Consider the following 23,205-nt stretch of genomic DNA (forward strand, 5'->3'; position numbering starts at 1 on the left):
GGGTGCTGACTCCCAAGCCACCCGAGCCTGCCCTCTCTCCAGCACTCCCAGGTCTGGAACCAGACAAGATAATGGGCCTTCCCTTGGCTGTTGGTCTTTCACCATCAGGACTTGACCGAACTTACAACTTGGTGGCTTTGTTTCCTGTTTCCTTGGGAGGCGGGGAATGATCATTTGAGGTATTCATGTGCGTGGTTCCATTATCCCCACTGGTCTACAAGAGGCCCCTCTCTGGGTTTGTTTGCTTATTCATTTTCTTTTCTCTGCCACTGCCATACTGCTCCTCCCCATAGTTAATGTGTTCTAAGGTATTTAGTGTATGTTTTTTGTTTGTCTCTGTGAGCTCTTGCAGAAGGGGTGGTGAGATTTTGTGTGCATGTATTTTAATTTGTACTTTTGATCCCCCCACTTCTCCTACCCCCACCACAGACAGCATGGACTTCCGTACTCCCTTAGGGACTGTGTGAGAATTTCTTGGTACAGAACCACTGGTTTCCAGATTTCTGCTTCCCAGGCCAGTTCCCGCAGAGGATCTGGAAGAAGCTGGAACAGAGAGAACTAGGAGTAAGGTGGTGTGCGCAGAGGCTACGGAGATAAGCAGGGGCCAACGTGTGCTGGGTCTTTACTGCTGATCATGACAAAGAGTTTGGTTTTTATCCTAAGAAAAAGGGGAGACCATTGAATTAAATTTTTTAATTTTTTTTTTTTAAATAGGTGTGTCTTTAGCACCAGAAGGGCCCTTAGAGACCCCTGGTCACAGTCTGAATTTACAGAAGGCCTCAGAGGCCCACAGAGTCAGTGAGAGGCCCAGGACCCCACAGCTCAGGAGAGGCAGACCTAGGACTATGATTGCTGTCTCCTGACACTTTACCAACATCACGAGCCTCCCCAGTTGCAGAGGGCCGACCCAGGATGGCGGCCTCTGGAGGCGTGAGATGTAAGGGCGCTGCTGTCCTGGGGAGTCTCGGGTTGCTCCTGCTCCCTTCCTACCACTGGACTTGCCTATACTTCTGGGGGCACTGACCAGGGCCCACCAAAGAACCCCAAGCCAGGACTCAGATCTTTGGCTTCAGCCCTTCAGATGCCCACTGGCAGCCCCTGGGAAGCTTCCCATGCTGGCGTAATGAGAAAGAACTGAATGAGAGGGTTAAAGACATGTGTGCCAGTCCTGGTTCTGCCTCTCACCCTTTGAACCTCAGTTTCCTCATCTGTAAAATGGGTGGTAGACCAAATGCTCTCTCAAGTCTGACCTTTCCTCCCCATACATTTGCGTTGAAGTCTAGACTTCATACTTAGACTTCTCATACCCCCTCACCCTAAGGCCTCTCTGTCCGTTCTTTTAATTCTGAGCATGGGAAGCCGGGGTGGGCGGGTGGGGGAGGCACACCTTCAGAGTTTCACTGACCCTTTTCACCCTCGTACTTCTGGACCTCTGCTCTGGAGAGGCACGAAAAACTAAGCCATTGTTTGCAGCCACAAAGCTGTTTGCAATTTCAGATAGAACCATTTTATTATATCCCATCCAAAGATTACTTGAGTTGTATTTTGTTTTGAATGCTTGTTAGCATTCTGGATTTAATTAACTGGCAGAGACAATACTACTCCTGCCCCCCTTCCTGCCACCCTCAGCCCATGCCCACTCCATCCTCCAACCCCAGCTGCCAGCCTACAGCTCACAGCCTCTGCCCACATGGGGTCAGGGCATCCATTGTTCCCCTGGGGGACTCACCTGGCAGATGAAAGGGAAGTCCTGCCTGCTGCTTCTCCCTCACTCTCCCTTCCCTTCCCCTCTTACTCCTCCTCTCTAAATTGTGCTACTGTTTATGGACATTCACCATGTGTCGGGCACCAGACCGAGCGCCTTGCATGTCTTACTTTATGGTATCCTCAATATCCAACAAACAAGTCTTACCATATCTGTCATCCAGAAAAGAGAGTAAGTCACTTATCCAAGGTCACAGAAGTAGTGAACAGCAGAGTCTGGCCTCAAACCAAAGTTTGTGTGACTCTTAAACTTTTGCCAAGAGCCACTACAAAAAACTACCTCCCTGGAAACAGAGCCACTTTGGGAGATGGGAAGATAGTACCCAAGAGTCGGGTTCTAGAGAGATTTCTTGTTACTTAAGTTGGCCTACTGAGAGCATTCACACATGGGTCCCGTTCTTGCCCCTTGCCATGCCCCCTTCCCCAGCACAGCCTCTCAGCTGTCTGTTCACAGCCTTCAGCACCCCCTGCCCACCCCGCACCCACCACATCCTCTCCAGACTGAGCGTGGGACACCTGAGTTCCCAGACTTCTGGGAACTTCATCCCAAGCCTACTTTTCACTGCCCACCCTGCCCTTAGAAGAACCTCCCCCGACCCTGCCACAATGCTGGGGTGTGATGGTGCTGATGGGAGAAGGCCTGTCCCCTCCATTCCAGGGTCACCCCTATCCCCTGTGTTCTAGAATGGGCCGCAGCTCTTTCCCAAACTGACTTCCCCTGATAGGCAGGAGGAAGAAGTACTGGAGATCCAGCCAGGAATGGGCCACACAGGGTCTGGTTAGGAGCCCGGCTGCCTGGGTCTGAGGCCTGGCTGGGCTTTCCACGAGCCGTGATGGCCTTGGGCAAGTCACTTAACCTCCTAAACTCCTGTTTTCCTGTCTGTGAAAGAGGACTGTCCCCTTACCTACCTCCTGTGATGGTTATAAGGCCTGAATGAGTTGGTGTCGGTAAAGCAGTCATGGGGTGCTTGGCGCCGTGTCTTGTAGGCTGGTTAAGAGAATTGGCTTGGAGGAAACAGAGCTTGTGTGACCCAAACCTCACACCCACAAGCTTGCACTCTGTGGCAGTCTGAGAACCAGGGTCCCTAGCTTGAAGCAAGTCATTGAGGAAAGTTCTGGAGAATTCTGCATCAGACAGAAAGGAGCATAATAGAGCTGCCCCCCCACCTCTTTTGTGGTACAGATTTCTCACCTTGCTTAAGGGGAGCTCACAGAACATCAGCTTGAAACACAAAAGTCCCTTACATGTGATAGTTCATTTATCCCATAGGGCCTCCGGTGCAGGTCCCCTCCTACTGCATTGGCCTGTGTGCTGAGTTGAGAGCTGCTTTTCAGTCTGCAGATTTTCCTGAGCACCTACTAGGTCTGATGCGGTCACTCTCTCTCAGTCGCGTGCTCTGTTGCTGTCTCTCTCCACAAGGCAGCCTCATGGCAGCTAGATATTTTCCTATGACTGCTGAAGGTCTCCAGAGCAAGCATCCAGAGAGAAGCCACAGAAGCTAAATGGACTTTTCTAACCTAGTCTCAAGGGTCAGATATCATCATCTCCCACATTCCCATCTTCAGGGCAATCATCCAATCTGGGGATAGTGGGCGGGGGAAGGGGACGTTCGTTCTACTACCCAGCAACAGGAGCTTGTGGAGGAATTCACAGACATTTGAAAACCACCATACGAATCACGTTATACAGAGGGTAAGCCGCCCACCTAAGTCAGGTAGCTGATAAACGGTGATAAATGGTGGGTGCCCAGGTCCTAGTCCAGAATCTTCGTATGCCAGAGTCAGTCCCCTGTTTGCAAGCCATCCTGCCAGGGGAGTGCAGCAGCTCGGGAGACTCAGGCCTTACCCTCAGCCGGCTTACCATGAGAGAACAGGTACTTGAGGCCAGCCCGGTTCTTTGCCATCTCTCTGCCTCTTTCTGTGAGTGTGGCAGCCTGCTTGCTTGCTGATCAGCAGGACTGAGGAGGCAGAAGGCTTGTAGGGAGCCAGTGCCCACTTCCAGAACCCACACCCACCATGAGTTTACCTTCGCCCAGTGGGGCTAGATTTGTGTGTGCGCATGTGTGTGGGTGTGTGTATGCACGCGTGTGCACGCGTCAGGGCTATTCTCACACCTAGGAGTCCTGCTGGTCACCACTAGGATCAAGATACAAAACACCCCAAGAGCGTGGAACAGGTGCTTGATGAATGTTTGTGAAATGAAAACATTATTTTGGGGAATCTCCTTACCCCTCAACACATCCCCTCTGACTCCTAGTTTGCCTGCTACATATCTCCCAAAAGGTAGCAGAAAATGGAGGCCAACCTCTAGGGAGGACAGAGTTCTGGCCCATCAAGGCCAGGCTGTCCCTTTCCCCGGGGAATGGCTGAGGAGTGTGATCATTGTGGTGGCATAAATGGCTGATTGGGCCTCTTCCTTCTAGACTCTTCTATCCCTTCGCAAATCCCCTGGGGGCCCCTACTTCCCTTGGTTCTATAGTTAGGGCTTACCCAAGCAAAACCTCAGGATAAGCTTGCTTGGCCTGCCCTGGCTTATCCTCTGTAGGGCTTCCAGATCCTTCTGTGGAATAACAGAAAGATCCTGGATAGTAGAAGCCCACAGACCTGGGTTCAGATCCCAGTTCTACTGCTTCCCAGCTCTGTGACCTGAGGAAGCCCCTTCCCCTCTCTGGTCCTGAGTTTCTCCCCTAAATTAGCAGACTAGACTAGATGCCCCTCGGGGCCTGTCAGACTCTGACTGTCACTGATTCCAAAGGCCAGGCTGGGACTGAGTGTGCTGCTCTGTTGGTCAGGGCCCCCGAGAGTATGTGGGCATGGCTGGGAGGTCACTCCTGGCCGTGTCTGGAAAAGGAAGAAAAGCTGAATGGGACAGAACCTCCTTTGTCATGTAAACAGGAACAGGCTGAGCCAGCCTTCTGCTCCAGTTCCGGTGGGCTGGCAGCCCGTGAGCTCCAAGGATGAGTCACTGACAGGAGCGGCCACAGTTCCGGAGCTCAGGCGGCGCCAGCCCCAGGGCACACAGTAGCTGCAGAGTTTAATGGTGGGATTCAAGTGCTAGGTGACAGGAGGGGGATCACAGTGCTTCCACATGCCCCGGGTAAAATCTGAAGGCTATTTGCTTGCAGGCCTTACCCGGGGTCCCTAGAGCTTTGGCCGGGATCCCAAACACCTGCCTTCCGGGCTTCTTCCCTCCATAACTCTGTAGCCTTTGAGGAGCCATCAGCCCCGGAGGAGGGGGTGGTCAGGCACAAATGCTGCACTACCACCCCCACCCCTGCAGCCCGTGAGGGTTCAGGATTCCGCCAGACGTGGGGACTCCCTCCCTCCCTCCCAGGCTCTCACAGCCTCCCTCCTTCGCTGCAGTGACCCCTCCTGATAAGCAGTACGGCAAACGGGCAAGCCTGGAAAGATCACTCTCTGTCCAGAAGCCTTGGGTTTGAATCCCAGGTCTTGGCTTCCTTGGGCAAGCCATCTGACCTCTCTCAGCCTCCGTTTGCCAGCCTGGAAACTCCCCTCCACCCTGCGCAGGAGGCAAGCCCGGTAGGAGCCCTGCCTAACAGCGTCGTCAGCCAGCGAGCTGCCTCTGAGTCAGGGCTTCACGCATGGCAAGGCAGCTACCTCGCTGCGAACTATTGAAAAGCCAGCCTTTGACACAAGCAGCCGCCTCTCACCGACAAAACGGGGCTGATGATGCTGATGTCTGCCTCACGGGGCTGCCCAGGGAAGCCAACGCAACTGCGTGTGCAGCAGCACTCTGTGAACAGTGCAGAGCCAGCCCGGGGAGGGGTCCCGCTCCCACCACAGGATAGCGAGTGGCAGGGTGGGCAGGGCAAGTGCGAGAGCTGACATCCTAATCTCTAGGAGCGGGACCGGAAGCCGAAAGGACAAACGTGGCCAGGACCACGGTGGTGCCTGCAGGTAGAGAGTGTTTTGTTCACTGTTGTGTCTTGAGACCCTGGCCTAGGGCTCAGAGAAGTATACAGTTGGTGCCCAATCTGTGTGTGTTGGGCTCATGCCTGAATGAACAGAGACTAAAAGAGAGACAGTTCCCGAGCTTGTTCTCCACCTCCCCTGCTTCCACTGCTTTCTCTCACAGACCTCTGCTCCCCGCATCCGAGATCACAGGTGCTTAACTTAGAGTCTGTGGACCCCCTCCAAAACGACATGCACGATATACTGTGTTTTTGAAAACGTATCTTCCTGAATCAAGCGTCCGCGTTCTGCCCAGAACAATTTTTCGGTAAAGCCTGCTCTGAAAGGTAACAACGTCTCCCAGGTGCTCAGTGAATACCCATCAGTTGGGATTCACTGCCAGGTGCCCTCTGGATTTCAAAACAAAACAAAACAGAAGAGCAGCCTGCACTTTTTCTCTCTGAGATGGGCGTACAGGGTCCTACCAGCCTGCAGTTCCCCTTCAGCCCCCGCAAGGTGCCAGGCAATCGACCTGCTGTCTTTTATACAGAAAAGTGGTGACCCTGCATCATCAGGGGGCCTGTCTTGGGAGTGGCTGTTACGCTGCTGGGTGGGTTACAGAGCTGCGTACACTCTCGCGCTCTCATGTCCCACCTCATGCATTTAGGTGGGACAGGTATGACAGTCAGGGCCCCGAATCTAGGAGTATCAACGAGGCCTCGTGGTGTCTGAACTCAGAGCAGTGGTCCCTCTTCTAAGTATTTCTTTCACTATATATAAATACATGTGTATGTGTATATGTGTGTATGTATCTGGGCACACGTGTGTTTATGTATCTACATATCACTGTATGTGTATGTGTATCGGAGGAAATTGACAATATATAAACAGTGAAAAAAGCCCTCTTCTCCTCTCCCCCTCCTCCAAAGAACCACTGTGAACACCTGGCTTCTGTTCTTTCCATTTACCGTATCCAGCATTTATTGAGCACTTACTGTATGCCAGAAGTTTGCCATGCAGTGTGCTTCCCAAGCAGCATCTCACATTAACTTCCCATCTTATGGTGGGCATTACCACCTTCTTATCTGCACATTTGTATTTTCTTAATTTTTAAGGCCAAGAAGAGAATACTGTTTTGTCACCTTGCCTTTCACCATACCATCGAAATTTCCTTCCATGATATTAAATATTCATTTACAGAATCTTTTATAACCATGGCATGATGTCTTATTGCCTGCAGGTTCCACGCTTCTCAGACTGAGGTGCGTGTACCCCTGAGGGCAAAGCCACGGGATAAATTGTAGAGCATTTTCCTGAAGGAGAAATTTGACTCAAAGCTTTGGGAGGGGGTAAAAGCCCATTATTTTAATATCAAAACAAGTACAGATACGCCATAGCATAGAACCCAGAGCACCCATGAATTTTAAAACAAAGCAGCAAGGTCCAAAATCGTGAGAGCTTGCCGTTATTCTCCTGAAAACCCATGTCCCCTCTCCTCTGAGGGTGGCAGAAACATCTGAGAGACACCAGGTTCAAGTTCAAGCCCCTCTTTTTCAGAGGGGGAAACTGAATCCCAAGGAGAAGGAGGAATAGCCCATAGTCTGCAGGTTATGCATTGTAGAGCCAAGCCAGGTGACCTCTGGGCTCTGGACCCCTCCTGCCCTTCCGAATTTGGCATCACCCTTTGACCGCTTTTTCTGACCTCGTCTCTTGAGCAATCAAGCCTCTGCAACTCAACGGTGGAAAGTTCTGGCTTCCTGCAGGACCCATCCTTAGCAGCAGTTTTTCCTTTTCATGGTGCGGGCCAGGATCTGAGCTGTGTGCTCAGTGACTCCCCCAGCACTTGGATTTTCCAATGAATATAGTGGATTATGGGCGTGTATCCACTGGTCTGTCTTCCCCATGAGACTGGGAACCTCTTGAAGGCAGGAATTAGGAGCTAACGTTGTTATTATAATCTGACATTTATTGAGCACCTACTAGATGCCAGGTGCCATGCTGAGTGTTTCATTTATAGTATTTACAGTCTTCATCACAGCTTATTGAGGAAGGTATCGTCATCCCCAGTTATCTGGTAAGAAAACTGAGTGGTTAACACTGGCCTACCATCCTGCACATAAATATTTTGGTAGAAATATTTATTGTCAACTTACCTGTCAGGACTTTGCTAGATGCTGTGGACAGTTACGATGAACAAAACGGGCTCCACTCCTGCCCTTGTGGAAATTACAGACAAGTTGGAGAGATGATATTCAGTGAATAATTTTACAAGCCACAGCCAGAGCCCATTTATCTGCCTTGGTTTGAACATGCCTCAATGACTTCTTAGCTAAATGACCGGGGCAGAGTCTTATACCCTCCCTGTACCTCATCTTCTTCTATAAAATGATAGTCATTGTCGTACTGACTTCATAGGAGTACTGTGATGAGGGAAGACAGTCACACATACATAAAGCACTCGAGCAGGGTCTCCCACATTCCAGATGTATTGTTGCTGCTGGTGGTACTGAGAGGCAGGGCATGCTAGGAAAACTGTGGCAGGGGAGGACCAGCTTCAGGGGTGACATGTGATGTGAGTTCTATAAGGTGAAGAGGAGTTAACTTGGCAGAGTGTGGGGGGGTGGGCAGGGGAGGGGAGCAGGAGGTTGGAGGAATGTTCCGAGCAGAGGGACTAGTAGGTACAAAACATGGGGGGTGGGGGTGCACAGAGCAAAAAGGTGAGCTCACCTGAGGAACTGCGAGGAGTGTGGCTGGATCACATTACGTGGGGAGCCGCGCCAGGTCAGCATCTAGAAGGAGGAACCCGGGAGGAACCAGATAGAGCGGTCACCAGGACCTGGGCCCGTTGCACCACACCGGTGATCCAGGCCACGGAAGAAGCTCAGTAAATGTGTGTCCAGTGGGCAAGCAAGCACGTGGACAAAAAACTGTTAGCCTCACGTGGTCTTGGCTAGGGGTGTTCCGTTGTCACCCAGCTAGGAAAGGAGTCCATTGTCCCATTTACACGGTGCTGTGTGGACAGCCCCATCCCACTGTCAAGCTGTTAAACACCCATTTGGCTAGCCCCTCTCTTCTTGGCAGTAGGATAAACCTTGTGTCTTCCAATGGAGACATCCAACACCGGGGACTCAACCAGAGTGGATGCCGATAGACTCCCTATGGCCAGTTCCTCAGATCTAAGCCAGTGGTGTTCACATGTTTTTACTCGTGGAACCCTGTGTTGAAATAATCTGAGAAGGAACCCAGGGTATGGAATGGGGACAAGCAGAGCTTCCATCCCAAGGACTCAGAGCTCTTGGTAACACCCGTTGCTTCTGAGAAAGCACCAGGGCTCCATAAAGCAGTACAGAACCCAAGGGTCGAGCTGAACCTCTGTTTTCCCCCAGGTATGGAAACCGAAGCCCAGAGAAGGGGTGACTCTCCCAGGGTCACACAACTAGGGACAGACCCAGAACTAGATCGAGACATTAGACATTGATTTTATACCCCAAGATTTTCCTCCACACACCCCAACCGCCCCCACTGTGTGCGGCCTTGAGGTGGGGAAGGGGTGCACAGCTGGGATCTTGTCCAGGGTCTGGCCTCCAGCCCCAGTCAGGCCACAGACCACAAGAGACAAAAATCTGGAAGGCAGGCGTGGGAGGGCAGTTCGGGGTCACGGCCTGGTTATGCCGTGTCTTTTTTTTCCTCTCTCTCTCTCTCTCTCCCTTTTAATTGAGTTTGAGGTGGTTGTTTTTTGTTTCCTTAAGAAATGGAAAAGAATGAAACTGCGTAAACACAGCGATGTTAACTCCCTGAAAAACCTCCTGCCATTTTAACTCTGTTACCGGAGAAATAAAAGAGAAATAATTTGTCCACCCACACTTAGCTCTTTCTGACGAAGGTAGGTGAATATTGCTTTGCTAATCGAGGGTGACGGCTGGAAGTGGAGCCACGCTGACTGATCCCGGATTGAGAGGAAGCCACAGCCACCCCAGAAGGAGCGGGCCGCCGTGGGTCGCCGGGGCCCAAGTCACCAGGCATCTGTCCACCTTCCACAGGTCTCCCCCAGCCGGTAGTGATGGAGGCACTGGACCAGGCCGAAGGGCTCATGGACTCGCCCAGAGAGATGCCTCCGCCCCTGCCGCCTTCACCGCCCTCGGAGCCCGCTCAGAAGCCGCCACCTCAAGGCGCCGGGAGCCACTCCCTCCATGTCAGGAGCAGCCTGTGCCTGTTGGCTGCCTCGCAGTTCCTGGTAAGGATACCTCGGGCCTCACGAGGGTCTGGAGAGAGGGCAGGTGGAGGGAGAGCCCACCACGTCCTCGCCAAGATGGCCGCCTGGGGCTCGTGGGGGATGAGGGGCCTTCTCGGTGCCCCTCGGTGACTCGAAGCTCTCTGGCCGGTGTGTGGAGGAGGCTGGGGTTCTCAGCTACAGCCTCGCTAGCTAAGACCCTCACAGCCTGCCTTCCCTAAGCCGAGAAGCAGAACTTAGGGTTCCCTAGCAGCCAGGCCTGCAGGGATCTCTCCAAGGACTTCCTGTCTAGGGAGATAGCTCTGGAAACTTTTCCTTTTATGTATGTACCTGGCTGGGGAGGGGAGATCCCCTCTGGGAGGGGCTTTATCTTGGCTCCCTCCAGTCAGCTTTTCTGCAGGGAGCATCCTGAGGCCTTCTCCGTGCACGCAGTACCTGGCCTCTTCCCTCAGTCGTAGAAGTCTGGACTTTGGGGGGGCTAGGTGAGGCTGCAGGTGAGCTCTGCAGGGGGAATACGAGGGCAAGAAGCCCAGGCTCCAAACTCAGTTCATTCCCCCTACCCCGGCTGCCCCAGCTTGCCTGCGGGGTGATCTGGCTCAGCGGCTATGGCCCCATCTGGTCACAGAATGCCACAGACTTCCTCTCCTCCTTGTTCTCACTCCTGGAACAGCTGGGACCCACGGTGAGTAAGCTCCAGGGAGCTCCCAGGTAGGAGGGAGCGACTGGGGACCTCCAGTGTCACCAAGCCCTGGATGGGGCTTCTCTGAGCTCAGAAGATACTTCCACACCCCTAAAACCCTTCTCCCTGCTCCCCACCCAGCCCTGGTTGGCAACTTTCAGAGCCTCAGTTTTGTCACTGTCAGAATGGATGAGAACTGCGTCCCCACCACCCTCTGACCTATTTGTTTCGCATTCCCCAGGCCTGGCTGGGTGTTGGGACCTGGGAAGTCCCCAGTCTGCTGCTGGTTACTCTGTCTGTGATCCTCATTACCACCCTGGTAAGGCGCCTCCTGACCTGACCTCAGTGCTCCCCTCCTCAGACCCAGAGGCCCAGCCCCCACCAGCTCCCATATGATCTCCAAGCTAGATGTTTCAGGTCAGGGCATCTGTCTCCTTACACCAGTGTGCCCAGCCTGGGATGAAGGGCACCTTCTTCTCGAAAATGGGTTTGCGGTGTTCTAGGCTGAGGGAAGGACCAAGGCCAGAGAAGACTAGTGTAGGAGCCCCACACCCCTCCAAGAAGATCTCAATCCCCAGAAAACTGAAGGCAGGCAGGGGAGGGGGCAGGGGGTAAAGTGGGGGCTTGAAGCTCCCATCTAGGTGACAGTGCCATGCACACCGCTCCCAGGAAAGCAGGGCTGTTCTAGACTCACTGAGGGCAGGGGGCTCAATCTCATGGCTACCCCATCACTCCAGGGCTAGCCAGCATGGCCCCAGGTCCATGATGCTTTATCTTCCCAACTAGGCATGGCACCTCCTAAGGGCCCCCCCAGAGCCACCCACCGCACCGCCCCCTGAGGACAGGCGCCAGTCAGTGAGCCGCCAGCCCTCCTTCACCTACTCCGAGTGGATGGAAGAGAAGGCCGAGGATGACTTCCTGGACTTGGACCCCGTCCCTGAGACTCCTGTGTTTGACTGTGTGATGGACATCAAGCCCGAGGCCGACCCTGCCTCGCTGACTGTCAAGTCCATGGGTCTACAGGAAAGGTGGGAAGGGCAGAGAAGGGGTGGGCTCTGTGGGCTCTTGAGGTCTCAGGTGTGCATCAGAAGGGCAGGCCCCTGACTCTGACTCCCAGTGGAGGTCAGAGCCAGTCTCATAGTTTAACCAGTGTAGATACATTCTCCTCAGGTCTGATTACGTAGATCAGAATGGCCCAAGGTAAATGCTGTTACTGCACATGAGCACATAGGCATACACAGGTACACATGTGTGTACAGTCACACGTAAATTCCCACACTCGAGCAAGTTTGGGTAGGTTCATTTATTACAGGATTTGTCAGGACCTTTAACATGATTGTGTTCATTGTAAATCAGCAAGGAGGTAGCCTGTGGCATTCCTCAACTTCTATAGAGTGAACCCTACATCCATACTTTTATAGAGTGTCCCCTAGTGTTCCCTAGAGCATAATTTGGGAGGTGTCAGCACCTTCTTTTCAGAACCCTGCTGGGTAAGCCAGATCACACCAGGTTTGCGTAACCCATACGACGTCATGGAAGAAGCCCTGGATGAGGAGTCAGAAAACCTCTCTCTCGGTTTCAGCTCTGCCATCCCCTTACTGTGTGAGCTTGGGCAATTCTTGTCCTCTCTCTGGGACTCAGTTTCCCTTCCTATATAATGAGGGCTTTTCAGCTGCCCTGGGCCGTAGACCCTGAACATGATAGTGGAGCTGGTCTAGTGCAGACATCTGTGTTGCTGTGTTCCGCCCCGGGACTCCCTCCTCCCCTGACAGCCAAGGGGCCTGACCTCTCCTGGAGGAGATGTCCATGACTCCTTGGCAGCCTTACCCAGGACTGGTGGGCCTAAGGCCATGACACAGAGAGTAGAGCCCTGCTTCTCTGCTCTAGGCAGGTGCCCACTCTCATGACTACCTGGGGCCACAGGGCTGGGACAGCAGTGACAGAAGAGAGCCCAGGGAGGGCTTTGCTGAGATTGCCTTGGATGGAACCTCTGGAACTGGGGCCCCCAGCCTCCCTCGGTTAGCGACTCCGCTGCAGGAGGCAGGAGATGGGGAGTCAGGCCTCAGCCTCAGGGCTGAGACTCGTACTCCTCGCACAGGAGTGCTGTCCCCCTCCCACTCCTCTCCTGGGTGCCCCCCTGCTCCCACTCTGGATCTCTCCTGCCTCCCCACCTCTGAGATGCGCTCCCCCTTTGCCGGTCCTTCCAGGAGGGGCTCCAACGTCTCCCTGACCCTGGACATGTGCACACCGGGCTGCAATGAGGAGGGCTTTGGTTACCTCATGTCCCCACGAGAGGAGTCAGCCCGGGAGTACCTGCTCAGCGCCTCCCGGGTCCTGCAGGCCGAGGAGCTTCACGAGAAGGCCCTGGACCCCTTCCTGCTGCAGGCAGAGTTCTTTGTGAGTCCCCCCAGCCAGCCACCCGCAGCGGGCAGACCTTGCCGCTTACATCAGTCATGCATCCAGCCAGGCAGTGAAGTGGGGTGTCCATCAGCTCTCCTGCCGTCTTGGGCAAGCTGCTTCCCTCTGAGCCTCAGTTTCCTTGTGTGGAAAATGGGGATAAAAATCACTGAATGTTGCAAGGGTTAAAGAGATGGCTAACATGTGCAGAGCCCTCAGCCCAGTGACTCGTGTCCAGTGGCGTCCCCAAGTCCTAACTGCCCAGCACTGTGCTTTGAAAGTGATAGAAAGCCTTCCTTCTGACTCAGCTGTTTTCCCTCCTGCTGCCCAACATCTCCAAGCACTGTTCATCCTCTGACAACTCTCCAGTCACCTCCAGCCCCCGAGACCCCTGCAAGGGCCTCCAGCTGCCTCCTGATGGACTTAGAGGGGCCCAATAAATGACATGTCTGCTTTGCCTGCCTGAGCGCTCAGCCGGTCGTTAGCTAAGACGTGGGAGATGACAATATCACCTTCATTTTTGTTGATGAAACTAAGCTTGGAATGAGGCTTAGGTGCAGAGCAATAGCGAGCTTCCTGATACTAGGAATTAACAAGTTTTCTACCCACCCAAGGTGGTGTACCCCTACATTTCTTTCTCTGCAGGAGGGTCCCCAAGGAGGAGGAAGGAAGGGACTTGGGCCCAAAAGTGCGTTCCTCACTCAAACTCACCCATCCAGGAACTCACCCACCAGTGTGGGCAGAAAAGGGCAAGGGGCCCTGAGTATTTGGGGAGAGCCCCTCCTGGGAGAAGCCAGGGGGATGGGACAGTCATGTGCCTCTCTCAGTTTCCCTTGCACAGGCCACCTTGCCTCCTACCTGGACCTGATGGCTATTTCTTCTGAGAAAGCCTCTGCCGCCCTCTGACCCACAGCTCCACATTCTCCAGGGCTGGGCATGGCCTATCTTAGCTGAGTTGGGCCAGCCTCCCACGCCTATGGGGACTGTCCACTTCAAACTGGACCACCACCTCCCCCCACCCCCAGGCCTTTCTCTTCTCAGGCATCTGCTCACATCATCCCCTCACTGGATGCTTCCAGAAAGTCTTACCCAACTACCCCACCCTCAGCTTTGCTGTAAGTTCCCACCACCCTCACCTCTCCTTGAAGAAGGGGCTTGCATCCTCTCTGGTGTTTCCTGTTCAGTAGATCATTGTTACTCTGGCCCAGAGACAGGGGAACACAGCCTATACCCTCACTCCATGGGCATTTTTGTACATGTTGGTTTTGGGGGGGGTGGATTCTCATAGTAACCCTAGAAATTGAGTATAGTGATCCTTGAAGCCCATACTTACTATGTCCTGAAACTGTGGACACTGTGAACCTGTCTGGGGTCAGACACTGAGCCATGTGGACAGGTGAAGGGGGAGCAAAGAAGCCAGAGGCACTGGGGAGTCACCCCAGGAATAGTGGGGAGGGCGCAAGAGGGGACTTTAAAGGCTGGGAACTGTTTGGACAGATGGAGAAAGGTGAGAACAGTGCTCCTGAACCTGCGAAAGGTCAGAAGGAATGCTGGGAGCTCAGACCTGGAGGCAGGAGGGCAAGGGGCATATTCACAGCAGGGAAGAGAGACAGACATGTAATTGGAGAGCAGGTCCCCTGTCGGCGGGAGAGGCGGGGCTGGCAGGGAGATTCGGGGAGCGGCAGAAACAAAGACCCGATCCCAGGCCATCTCACCTGCCAAGCAGAGAACTTTGGACTTGGGGCTTTTGACACAAAACAAGATTGAGAAGCTCAAATACATCAAAGAAGGAGGCTTCTTTCCTGCCAGAGAATTGGGGAAGGCTTCTTGGAGGAGGTGTCGTTTAAGGTGGACAGGACAGAGGAAGAGGAGGATGGGGTGGATGTTCCCACAAGGCAAGCTGCCCAAGCCGAGCTCCTGAGGTGGGGATGTCCAGGGCGGGCCCTTGGATCTGCAAAGCCACTCAGGTTGACTGCAGCTCTGGGCGTGTGGTAGAAGGCGGGAATTGGCTGGGTCACTTTTTCTCTTGTTCTTGTTCATCAGCCATTTACTGAGCATCTACTACATGCCAGGCTGGCTCTGGATCAACAGTTGTAATAATAACTGTTATTATACACTTTCTATGTGCCAGACACAATTCACAGTGCTTTTTACGTGCAGACTCGTTTACTAGTAAATGTTCACTGAATGAATGTATGCATTCAAGCAAGTGTCTGGGCTAGAAGTTAAGGGCTGACCAGTGCTGGATTCAAACGTCTGTGAGAGGCAGCCCACAGCTGCTAACACCCCCGTGTCCTCCTCTCACAGGAAATCCCCATGAACTTTGTGGATCCAAAGGAGTATGACATCCCTGGGCTGGTGCGGAAGAACCGGTATAAAACCATCCTTCCCAGTGAGTAACTCTGCGCCCCAGGGGGTAGGGATGGGCTCACCTTCACCTCAGTGCCCCTTGCCCTGAGGAAGACCTCAACCCTAGAGCTAGGTGTCCAGAGTCACCAGGAGAAGAGGAGGAGGGTTGGGGGTACCCAATGAAGGGAAAGGCCCCCCTTGTGAGGGCAGAGGTGAGTTCATTCCTTCACCCTTGCCCTGGCTGTGGAAACCCAGAGAGAAAGAATGAGGATAATAGCAGCTCCCAGACAGGAGTTTAAAGGCCTCTTTATCTCTTCAGAATGGGCAGATTTTAAAGAGGGGAAAATAAGGCTCAGAGATGTTAAGTGACTCACCCATAGTCACATAGGTAGGAAGTGCAGAACTGAGTTTCAGCCTGGACCTCCTTGACCCTGGAATCAAGCAAGCTCTTTTGTCTACCTTGAGTCGAGTTGGGTCGGACTATGAGTCCTCTAACAGCAAGAGCCACCTCACAAGGGAATGAGCTGTCTGCCAGAGCGTGAGCTCCCCGCCACTCAAGGTATTCAAGTGGTGTTGCATGATCCATCCCCTGGCAGATCTGAGAGGGATTTTACCCCTTTGAAGGCAGTTAGACCAGGTTACCTAACACTCCTCTTTCAGCCCTGGGGTGTGATTTTCAGATAACTTTCATCAAGCCCCTATCTGCCTGTCACCCTTGCCAAATTCTGGCCCCAGGCCCCAGGGCTCGCTTAGGAGGTGACTTGTTGAAAGTGAATCCCCACCAACCTACTCCACTCAGTTTATGGAGTAACGAGGCTTTAAAAAAGCAGTTTTGCCATCAGCATCTCCAACAACATGTAAGATGTCATGACTTATTTTTAACTTTTAAAATATCGACTTGTGGTTGCTATGGTTACACAGTCTCTAGGTAGTTCCGGTTAAACAAAGCACCATTTAAGGCCAGGATGCATTATTCAGGGCTGCTCACCTCTTTCCTCATCTTGTCACCTTCCAACCAACCAGCCCCCTGTGGAGGGAGGGGCTCAGGTCCCCCAGAACCCAGGGCCTTGCTGCTCACTCAGAATGGCCCGTGGGGGTGGGTGGGAGCCAGGCCACCTCTCCTCCTGGTCCCCACTGGATCCCTGAAAGCTCTTGAGCCACTTCAGCTCTGAGCCTCCAGGCCTTGGAGCCCCCACAGAGCATCCTCCGCAGCCAGCAAGAATTGACCCTGGGCCTCAGAGACTGGGCTGGCGTGGGGGTGTAGGGGACAGGGGCCTGCCAGATCCAGGGCGCTGGGAGGCTCGTTTTCTCATTCATTGGGCACACATTGGCTGAACCCCCGCCCCAGGGGCTGGGAATGGAGGCATGAATGAGACACAGGGCATTCCCAGTCTAATGGGAGGAACAGATCCAAGGGCAGTTCATAGGACAGACTGACCGGTAACCCCAGCTGGCAGCACAGAAGACGAGATATGAGGGAGGGATTTCTGTGCATTTGCCACTGTGTTTCCCAAATACCAAAATGGTGCCTGGCCCATAGTAGACCTTCTGCTCCTATCTGAGTGAAGGAGGGAGGGAATGAATGAATGAACAAACGAATGGACGTCTCTCGGATCAGCTCTCCCTCTCCATCCTCACTGCCATGTGACTTTTGTGGGTTAGGGCGTCTCTCTTGCCCAGTTCCAGGGGCACCATTTGCAAAGACTGCATGGACGTAATGCCCCTGGCCTTGGGCCAGGCAGTAATCTCCTGACGGGTCTCCTGAGTCCTGCGCTCTCCCCTCCTGCCCATTGTCTACCATTATCACAGAAATGGTGCGAAACAGAAATCCAGTCGTGTCCTTCTCCTCCTTAGAAACTGTCATTATCACCCTTGTATTCCTTGTGTTCCAGTCTAGCCTTAGAAGCGCGGTTTATAAGACCCTCTATCAGCTGGTTCCTCTCCAGCTCATGTCTCCATCCCCCATCCTGGCCTGTGCCCTGGAATCAGACAGAATGGTGTCGCCTACTGTGCCCCTACTGGGCCATCACACCCAGCCTGGAGCGGTCAGACCACCCACTGCTTGCCTGCCTGCCTAGTACTTGGGGGCAGGGACCCTACCTCCTTTGTCAAGGAGTCCCTGCCCTTAAGCACAGTGCCAGGCACAAAGGCAGTGGGCTCATCGTGTCCCCAGTTCATGCCAAAGGCCCTGGTGTCTGGCCCGAGGGTTCTCTGCCCACTTCTAGCCCCTAATCTGGGCAGGTATCCACAAAAAGGGACCCGGCCCCTCAGCACTCCCTCCCTGTTCCTTTCTTCTGCCTGGACCACCCAGCGTCGCCTTCCCTTCCCCTTCCTCCTCTGCTGCCCCGTCCCCAGATCAGCTGCCAGGACCTCAGGCCTTGGGGCTGGGCATAAAAGGGAGGGAGAACAGAGGCTTATGAGTGTCTCCTGTTTCCCCTCCCTGGTTTGGGATTCTCTCTACCCAGTAACTTCTAGGGAAGCTGGTAATAAATGCAGTCGTAACAGCTCTGGGCTACATAGTGCGTGTTGGGCTAAGTTACTGGCCTAGGGACAAGTTACCATTCACTCCTTTCACCTTTACAAGACCAGTAGGGCTAGGATGGAAGGGATGTCTCCAGTCTGCAGACAGAGCATGGGGAAGCTAAGTTAATGGTTCACGTTCACACTACCAGCAAGTCATAGCATCAGGACTCGAACCCAGCTCTCCAGCTCCCCTGTCCTGCCTTGGAGAGCCCCAGAAATGGGTGCTGGCAACATTCTTTAGTTCAGCCCTCCCTATTCAGGAGAGAAAGGGAAGCCCAGAGAAGGGATAAGACAGGGAGCTGGTGACAGAGCCAGAGCAGAAACCAGGCCCAGGGCCCCCCACCACCTCCCCAAATACCCCACGCAGCCTCCCTGTGTCTGTCCCAGCTCCTCACCACCAAGAGAAGACTCCATCCAGGGAGGCTGTAGCTGGAACAGAACAGATTCTACTCCAGGGAGAGGGGCAGGAGGTTGTAAGACTCTGTAACTGCGGGATTGGATGTGCAAATGGGTTGGAAAAAAGAAAAAGAAAAAAGCTGTTTGTGCATACATGCATCGGCTGCTGAGATCCCGCGGGTGGATGGCAGGCTTAGAAGGCTCCACACCTTCCATCCCTGTGCTCTCCCTTGGCTTTCTACCCCCAAACCTCAACAGTCCTTTATATTTACAAAGTACTTTACGGTTTACATCACACCTTCCCAGCTGTTTTCTTATTTATCTTTCCAACAACTGTAGGAAGTAGGCAGCTTTACCCCCTTATTACAGGTAGGAAAATTGAGGCTTAGGAAGACTGTGTGCTTTTCAATTAGACCCAGCACATTAGTGACCATGTGTGCCAAACGCTTGTCCCTGCTGATGGGGATGTGTCCCCTAGGTCGTTCTTTACTTGACTTAGCTCTGTCCTCTCCAGAACATGAGGCACAGAGAGACCAGGGCAGCTTAAGGGACACAGACAAGGGGCAGGCACTGATGCCACAGAGGTAGAGAGCCAGGGCCACAGAGATGGGCCAGTGTTTGGCTAGTGGGCAGGGGAAGGAGAAATTTCAAGAGTCTCAAAAGAAATGCGGGTGCCCTGTAGTGGGCCAGATAAGATGGGGCCCTGCCCTAAAGGGGTTGTCGCACCTGTCAAATACCAGCCTCACCTGTCTCCCCCCGCCCCAGACCCCCACAGCAGAGTGTGTCTGACCTCACCAGACCCTGAAGACCCTCTGAGTTCTTACATCAATGCCAACTACATCCGGGTACGTAGCCCCATCCCTGTGACCTCTCCCTGAAAGGGAGGCCTGAGCCCACAAGATCTGCCTTCCAGGCTTGGCCCTAAGCCAGCGTGGCTCCCACCAGCAACCCCCACCCCTCAGGGAAAGGCCTGAGTGTGGGGACTAGGCCCAGGGAGCACTGCATCCGGCCCTGACAGCCTGGACTTGGCTGGCCACAGGGCTATGGTGGGGAGGAGAAGGTGTACATCGCCACTCAGGGACCCATCGTCAGCACGGTTGGGGACTTCTGGCGCATGGTGTGGCAGGAGCACACGCCCATCATCGTCATGATCACCAACATCGAGGAGATGAACGAGGTAGGCCTCCCCCACCCCGACCCCACTCCACTGTGCTGTTCCCAGGGGTCTGCCACTTTGTGCCCTTCACAGAGCATCTTGTTTCCATATTCCTCCTGAGGACAGTCTTGGGAGGTTGGTAGCCTGCCGCCAAAGTGGGGACATGGGAAGCCGAGCAAGGAGGTCATTTGCTCCGGGCCACGTAGACGGGCCACCCTGTGATGGGAAACAGGCTGCCTGGCTGCCTCCCCACCAGCCAGGGCTCACTCTGGCAATTCCTGTACTGGCACCAGCCCATTTACTCAAATCCCCAGAAGAGTCCTTTGAAGTAGGTATTACTCCCATTTGCCAGATGAGGGACCTGAGACTCAGAAGGGGGAAGTAACCTACAGGTTACAAAGCTGAGATTTGAACTCTGCACTATCGAATTGCGAACCCATTGCCCTTTCATATCTTGCCCTGCTGGCCCTGGCGGGGCACTGGGGAGACTGGGGGGTGCGGGGACTGTGAGTGTAGCAGCTGGTCTGGGCCCCTGCAGAAGTGCACTGAGTATTGGCCGGAGGAGCAGGTGGTATACGACGGTGTGGAGATCATCGTGCAGAAAGTCATTCACACTGAGGATTACCGGCTGCGACTCATCTCCCTCAGGGTGAGGCCAGGGGCTGGGCTGGGCCGGGTGGGGAGGATGGGGGACAGGGCCATGACGGGGGTCAGGGGGCACCACAGATAACAGGGTCCAAGACTCCCCTGTAGCTGAGATCCAGGCCTGTGCATTCTCAGGGTGTATCCATAAGCAGGGATGGGGGAGGGGTGGATGACTAGAGGCATGACGAAACCTCAGTTGCATTTAAAGCTCTTGGATTCTCTCTGTGTCTACACTGTCATTCTGAATGCTTTCCAGCTCTGCTTCAGACACGCTCAAGTCCAGGACTGCCTGGATGAGGGATCTCCAAAAGCCTCCAGCACTGTCTTTACTTAAAACAGAAGGTCCACTGTCACATTGAGCTCCTGTAGTACGCAACCTGTCCACCAGAGGGCAGGCGCTCCTTGCTGCGTTTGGGTTTCACAGGGACATGAGGGTTACACAAAAAATATTTTTTTTAAAAAAGGCATATGCTATATGAACAATACAGAACAGCACAGAAGAGTGTGGGGGGGGTACCCTCCCACCCTGAAGTTGAGCTTCTTCCATGCAAGGCATAACAGAGGAGACTGTTCCTTTGGAATCAGGAGGATTAATGGGTTCTGTTCTTGAGTAATAAGACCCATGTTTGGGGAAAGTAGAGCCCAATGGCATAACCCCACGGGTTGGAAGAGGTGAGCCAGGCACCAGGAAGCTGGTGCTCTATCCAGAAACAGTCTGAAGTCTACTGACACTGGCAGCTACAGGGTCAAACTCAAGGCCTGAGACTTGTCCCTCTGATTGGCCGTCTCCCACCAGAGAAGGTAGAAGGTGGGGTGTCAAAGCGCTCAGCCCTGGAAGGGCAGTGGCCACCTGAGACCTCTGAGATCTAGTCCTTGCCGGAGGGCATGAGAGAGCCAGGAGGTGGGGGTTGAGGCTTGGGTAGCCACCATAGCCAGATAACCTAGAGGCCCAAGGAACCAGCTTTCTGCTTCCCTAGAAAGAGGCGGAAGTGAGGTGAGGGCTGCCTCATTGTGTCAGTGACGCCAGACAGCTTGGGGGTATTTAGTTTTGTCCATGAGTCTTTACAAGCGTCCACCCTAAGCCTCATTCCGGGTTGTGTCCTGGTAACATAAAGCTGTCCAAAGCCTGTACTCTCTCCTAGAGGAGCACCCACAGATGGTAAGTACCAAGCTAGTGATGGGTGAGAAAACAGAAGACCGACCCTCTGTTAGCCAGGGTGCTCAGAGAGGGCTTCCTGAAAGTGATGGTGCTGACTGGGCTTTTGTGGGATGAATAAGAATTGACTGTGGGGCAAACAAGGGGGAAGAACATCCCAGGCAGAGAAAAAAGTAAAAAAGAAAGGCATGGAAGATAGACTAGCCTTGAGGGTGTGGGGGGAGGTGGGGCAAGGTTTTATCTACAGACCACTGGAACACAGGAGCATTGAGTACTAGTATATAGGGGTGGGAGAAGGGCCTGGAGGTCTAGACCCTGGACCATGGTTCCTGTTTGCCAGACTGAAGACTGAGAAGAATGGGTTTATTCGGAGACCAGCAGGAGCCCTGGGAGGGTTCTGAGCAGAATAGCGGCCCGTCCAGATTGGTGCTGCAGACCACGTCTGGCCGTGTTGGAGATGGAGGAGTCAGGGAAGAGTGAGAGATGGCAGAGATGATAAAAGCCAAAGCATAGGTTGTGCTGGTGCGGAGGAGAGAAAACTGACAAGACTTGCCAGGGGAGAGCAGGCGGAGCAGAGCAGTGATGGGAGAGGGAGAGTCCCGGCATTCCGAGCAAGGGACTAATGGGTGACCAGGTGGTTTGTCAAGATAAAGAACCAGAGGACAGGAGTGGATTGGAGAGGGACTCCGCCTCTCTTGGATGATCCTGGAGTTGCTGGGGCAGAACTGGCCAGTGAAGACCAGTGCCAGCATCACTGATGAGCGTTCACTACCAAGCTGGCTCTGGGTCTCTGATGCCACTGAGCCGTACACGGTGTAGACGGCAGAGGCCATCGGTCCCACTCCCTGGGCCCTCCTCGCTGTGTTCTTGCTGCTCCTCCCATCCCCTCTGTGGGCTGATTTGTGGGGTCTAAGAGTTCACGTGTATCTAGGGTGGGTCTCTGTCTCCTGGACAGAGCGGGACTGAAGAGCGAGGCCTGAAACATTACTGGTTCACGTCCTGGCCCGACCAGAAAACCCCAGACCGGGCGCCCCCACTCCTGCACCTGGTGCGGGAGGTGGAGGAGGCAGCCCAGCAGGAGGGGCCGCGCTGTGCCCCCATCATCGTCCACTGCAGGTGGGTCTCCGCGGCCGGCCCCCTGGGCAGGGTGGCCTCCCTACTACCGAAGATGCCCTGTCCCTTACCCTGGCATCCTTCCACTCTCAGCGCGGGGATCGGCAGGACGGGTTGCTTCATTGCCACCAGCATCTGCTGCCAGCAGCTGAGGCATGAGGGAGTGGTGGACATCCTTAAGACCACGTGCCAGCTCCGCCAGGACAGGTCAGCCCAGGCGCAGGGGTGGGGGCCCACGGGGAACCAGAGTACCGGGGCAGCAGGGGGAAACTGATGCACGCACGAGGTCAGGGGCCAGAGGACACACTGCAAATGGACTGCCTGGTAGGTAGGGAGCAGAGAGGACAGCTGGATCCAGACAGCTGGAGGCTGGATGGGGAGGGAACAGGAACACCACTGGTGAGCAGAAGGACAGGGGCGAGAGGTAGAGGGGCATGCCATCCCTACCCCGCTATCTGTGTGGAGGTAGGAGGGGCAGGAAGGAGCAGAGGGGGTGGCTGGCAGGGATCGGACTTTTCACTCTACACAGAGACAAGGCCCCTTGCAAATGATTGGTAGTCACGGGTTTGGGGGCGCCCTCCCACAGCCCATCTGTCCACAACCCCATGCCCCCGTGTGTCTCTGCCCCCAGAGGCGGCATGATCCAGACATGCGAGCAATACCAGTTCGTGCACCATGTCATGAGCCTCTACGAGAAGCAGCTGTCCCGCCAGGCCCCAGAGTGATGGCACTCCTGCCCTGAGGTCCTCTGGGCACCACTCAACCTGAGTCTGGGCCCCCACCCTGGCCGCGTGCAGAGCCCTGCCTTGGGCCTGGCCTGCCCCCCCATCCCTGCCCCTCCTGCTTCCTTCTCTTCAGTCTGCTCCCTCCTTCCCTCCCTTCCT

The 23,205-nt window shown here is 54.2% G+C and overlaps 1 protein-coding gene across 4 annotated transcripts in view; it reads left to right on the plus strand.

The window, feature by feature from the left end:
- LOC111149763 (protein tyrosine phosphatase, non-receptor type 5) overlaps positions 1-23,205 on the plus strand; it is a 53,498-nt gene extending 30,293 nt beyond the window's left edge. For 2 of the 4 annotated variants that reach the window (XM_022507021.1, XM_022507020.1), the window contains exons 4-15: positions 9,717-9,910; positions 10,482-10,589; positions 10,828-10,905; positions 11,373-11,614; positions 12,794-12,983; positions 15,291-15,375; positions 19,017-19,096; positions 19,291-19,428; positions 19,946-20,056; positions 22,164-22,324; positions 22,415-22,528; positions 22,953-23,205. In XM_022507021.1, coding sequence (XP_022362729.1) covers positions 9,717-9,910; positions 10,482-10,589; positions 10,828-10,905; positions 11,373-11,614; positions 12,794-12,983; positions 15,291-15,375; positions 19,017-19,096; positions 19,291-19,428; positions 19,946-20,056; positions 22,164-22,324; positions 22,415-22,528; positions 22,953-23,046 — 1,595 coding nt within the window. In that variant the 3' untranslated portion in view covers positions 23,047-23,205. Of the gene's footprint in view, positions 1-9,716; positions 9,911-10,481; positions 10,590-10,827; positions 10,906-11,372; positions 11,615-12,793; positions 12,984-15,290; positions 15,376-19,016; positions 19,097-19,290; positions 19,429-19,945; positions 20,057-22,139; positions 22,325-22,414; positions 22,529-22,952 lie in introns of all 4 variants that reach the window. The other 2 variants (XM_022507019.1, XM_022507022.1) reach the window with 2 other exon arrangements.

The sequence above is a fragment of the Enhydra lutris genome, unplaced genomic scaffold (genome assembly GCF_002288905.1).
Source record: "Enhydra lutris kenyoni isolate GAN:26980312 unplaced genomic scaffold, ASM228890v2 scaffoldscaffold22, whole genome shotgun sequence".
In the NCBI taxonomy this organism is placed as follows: Eukaryota; Metazoa; Chordata; class Mammalia; order Carnivora; family Mustelidae; genus Enhydra; species Enhydra lutris.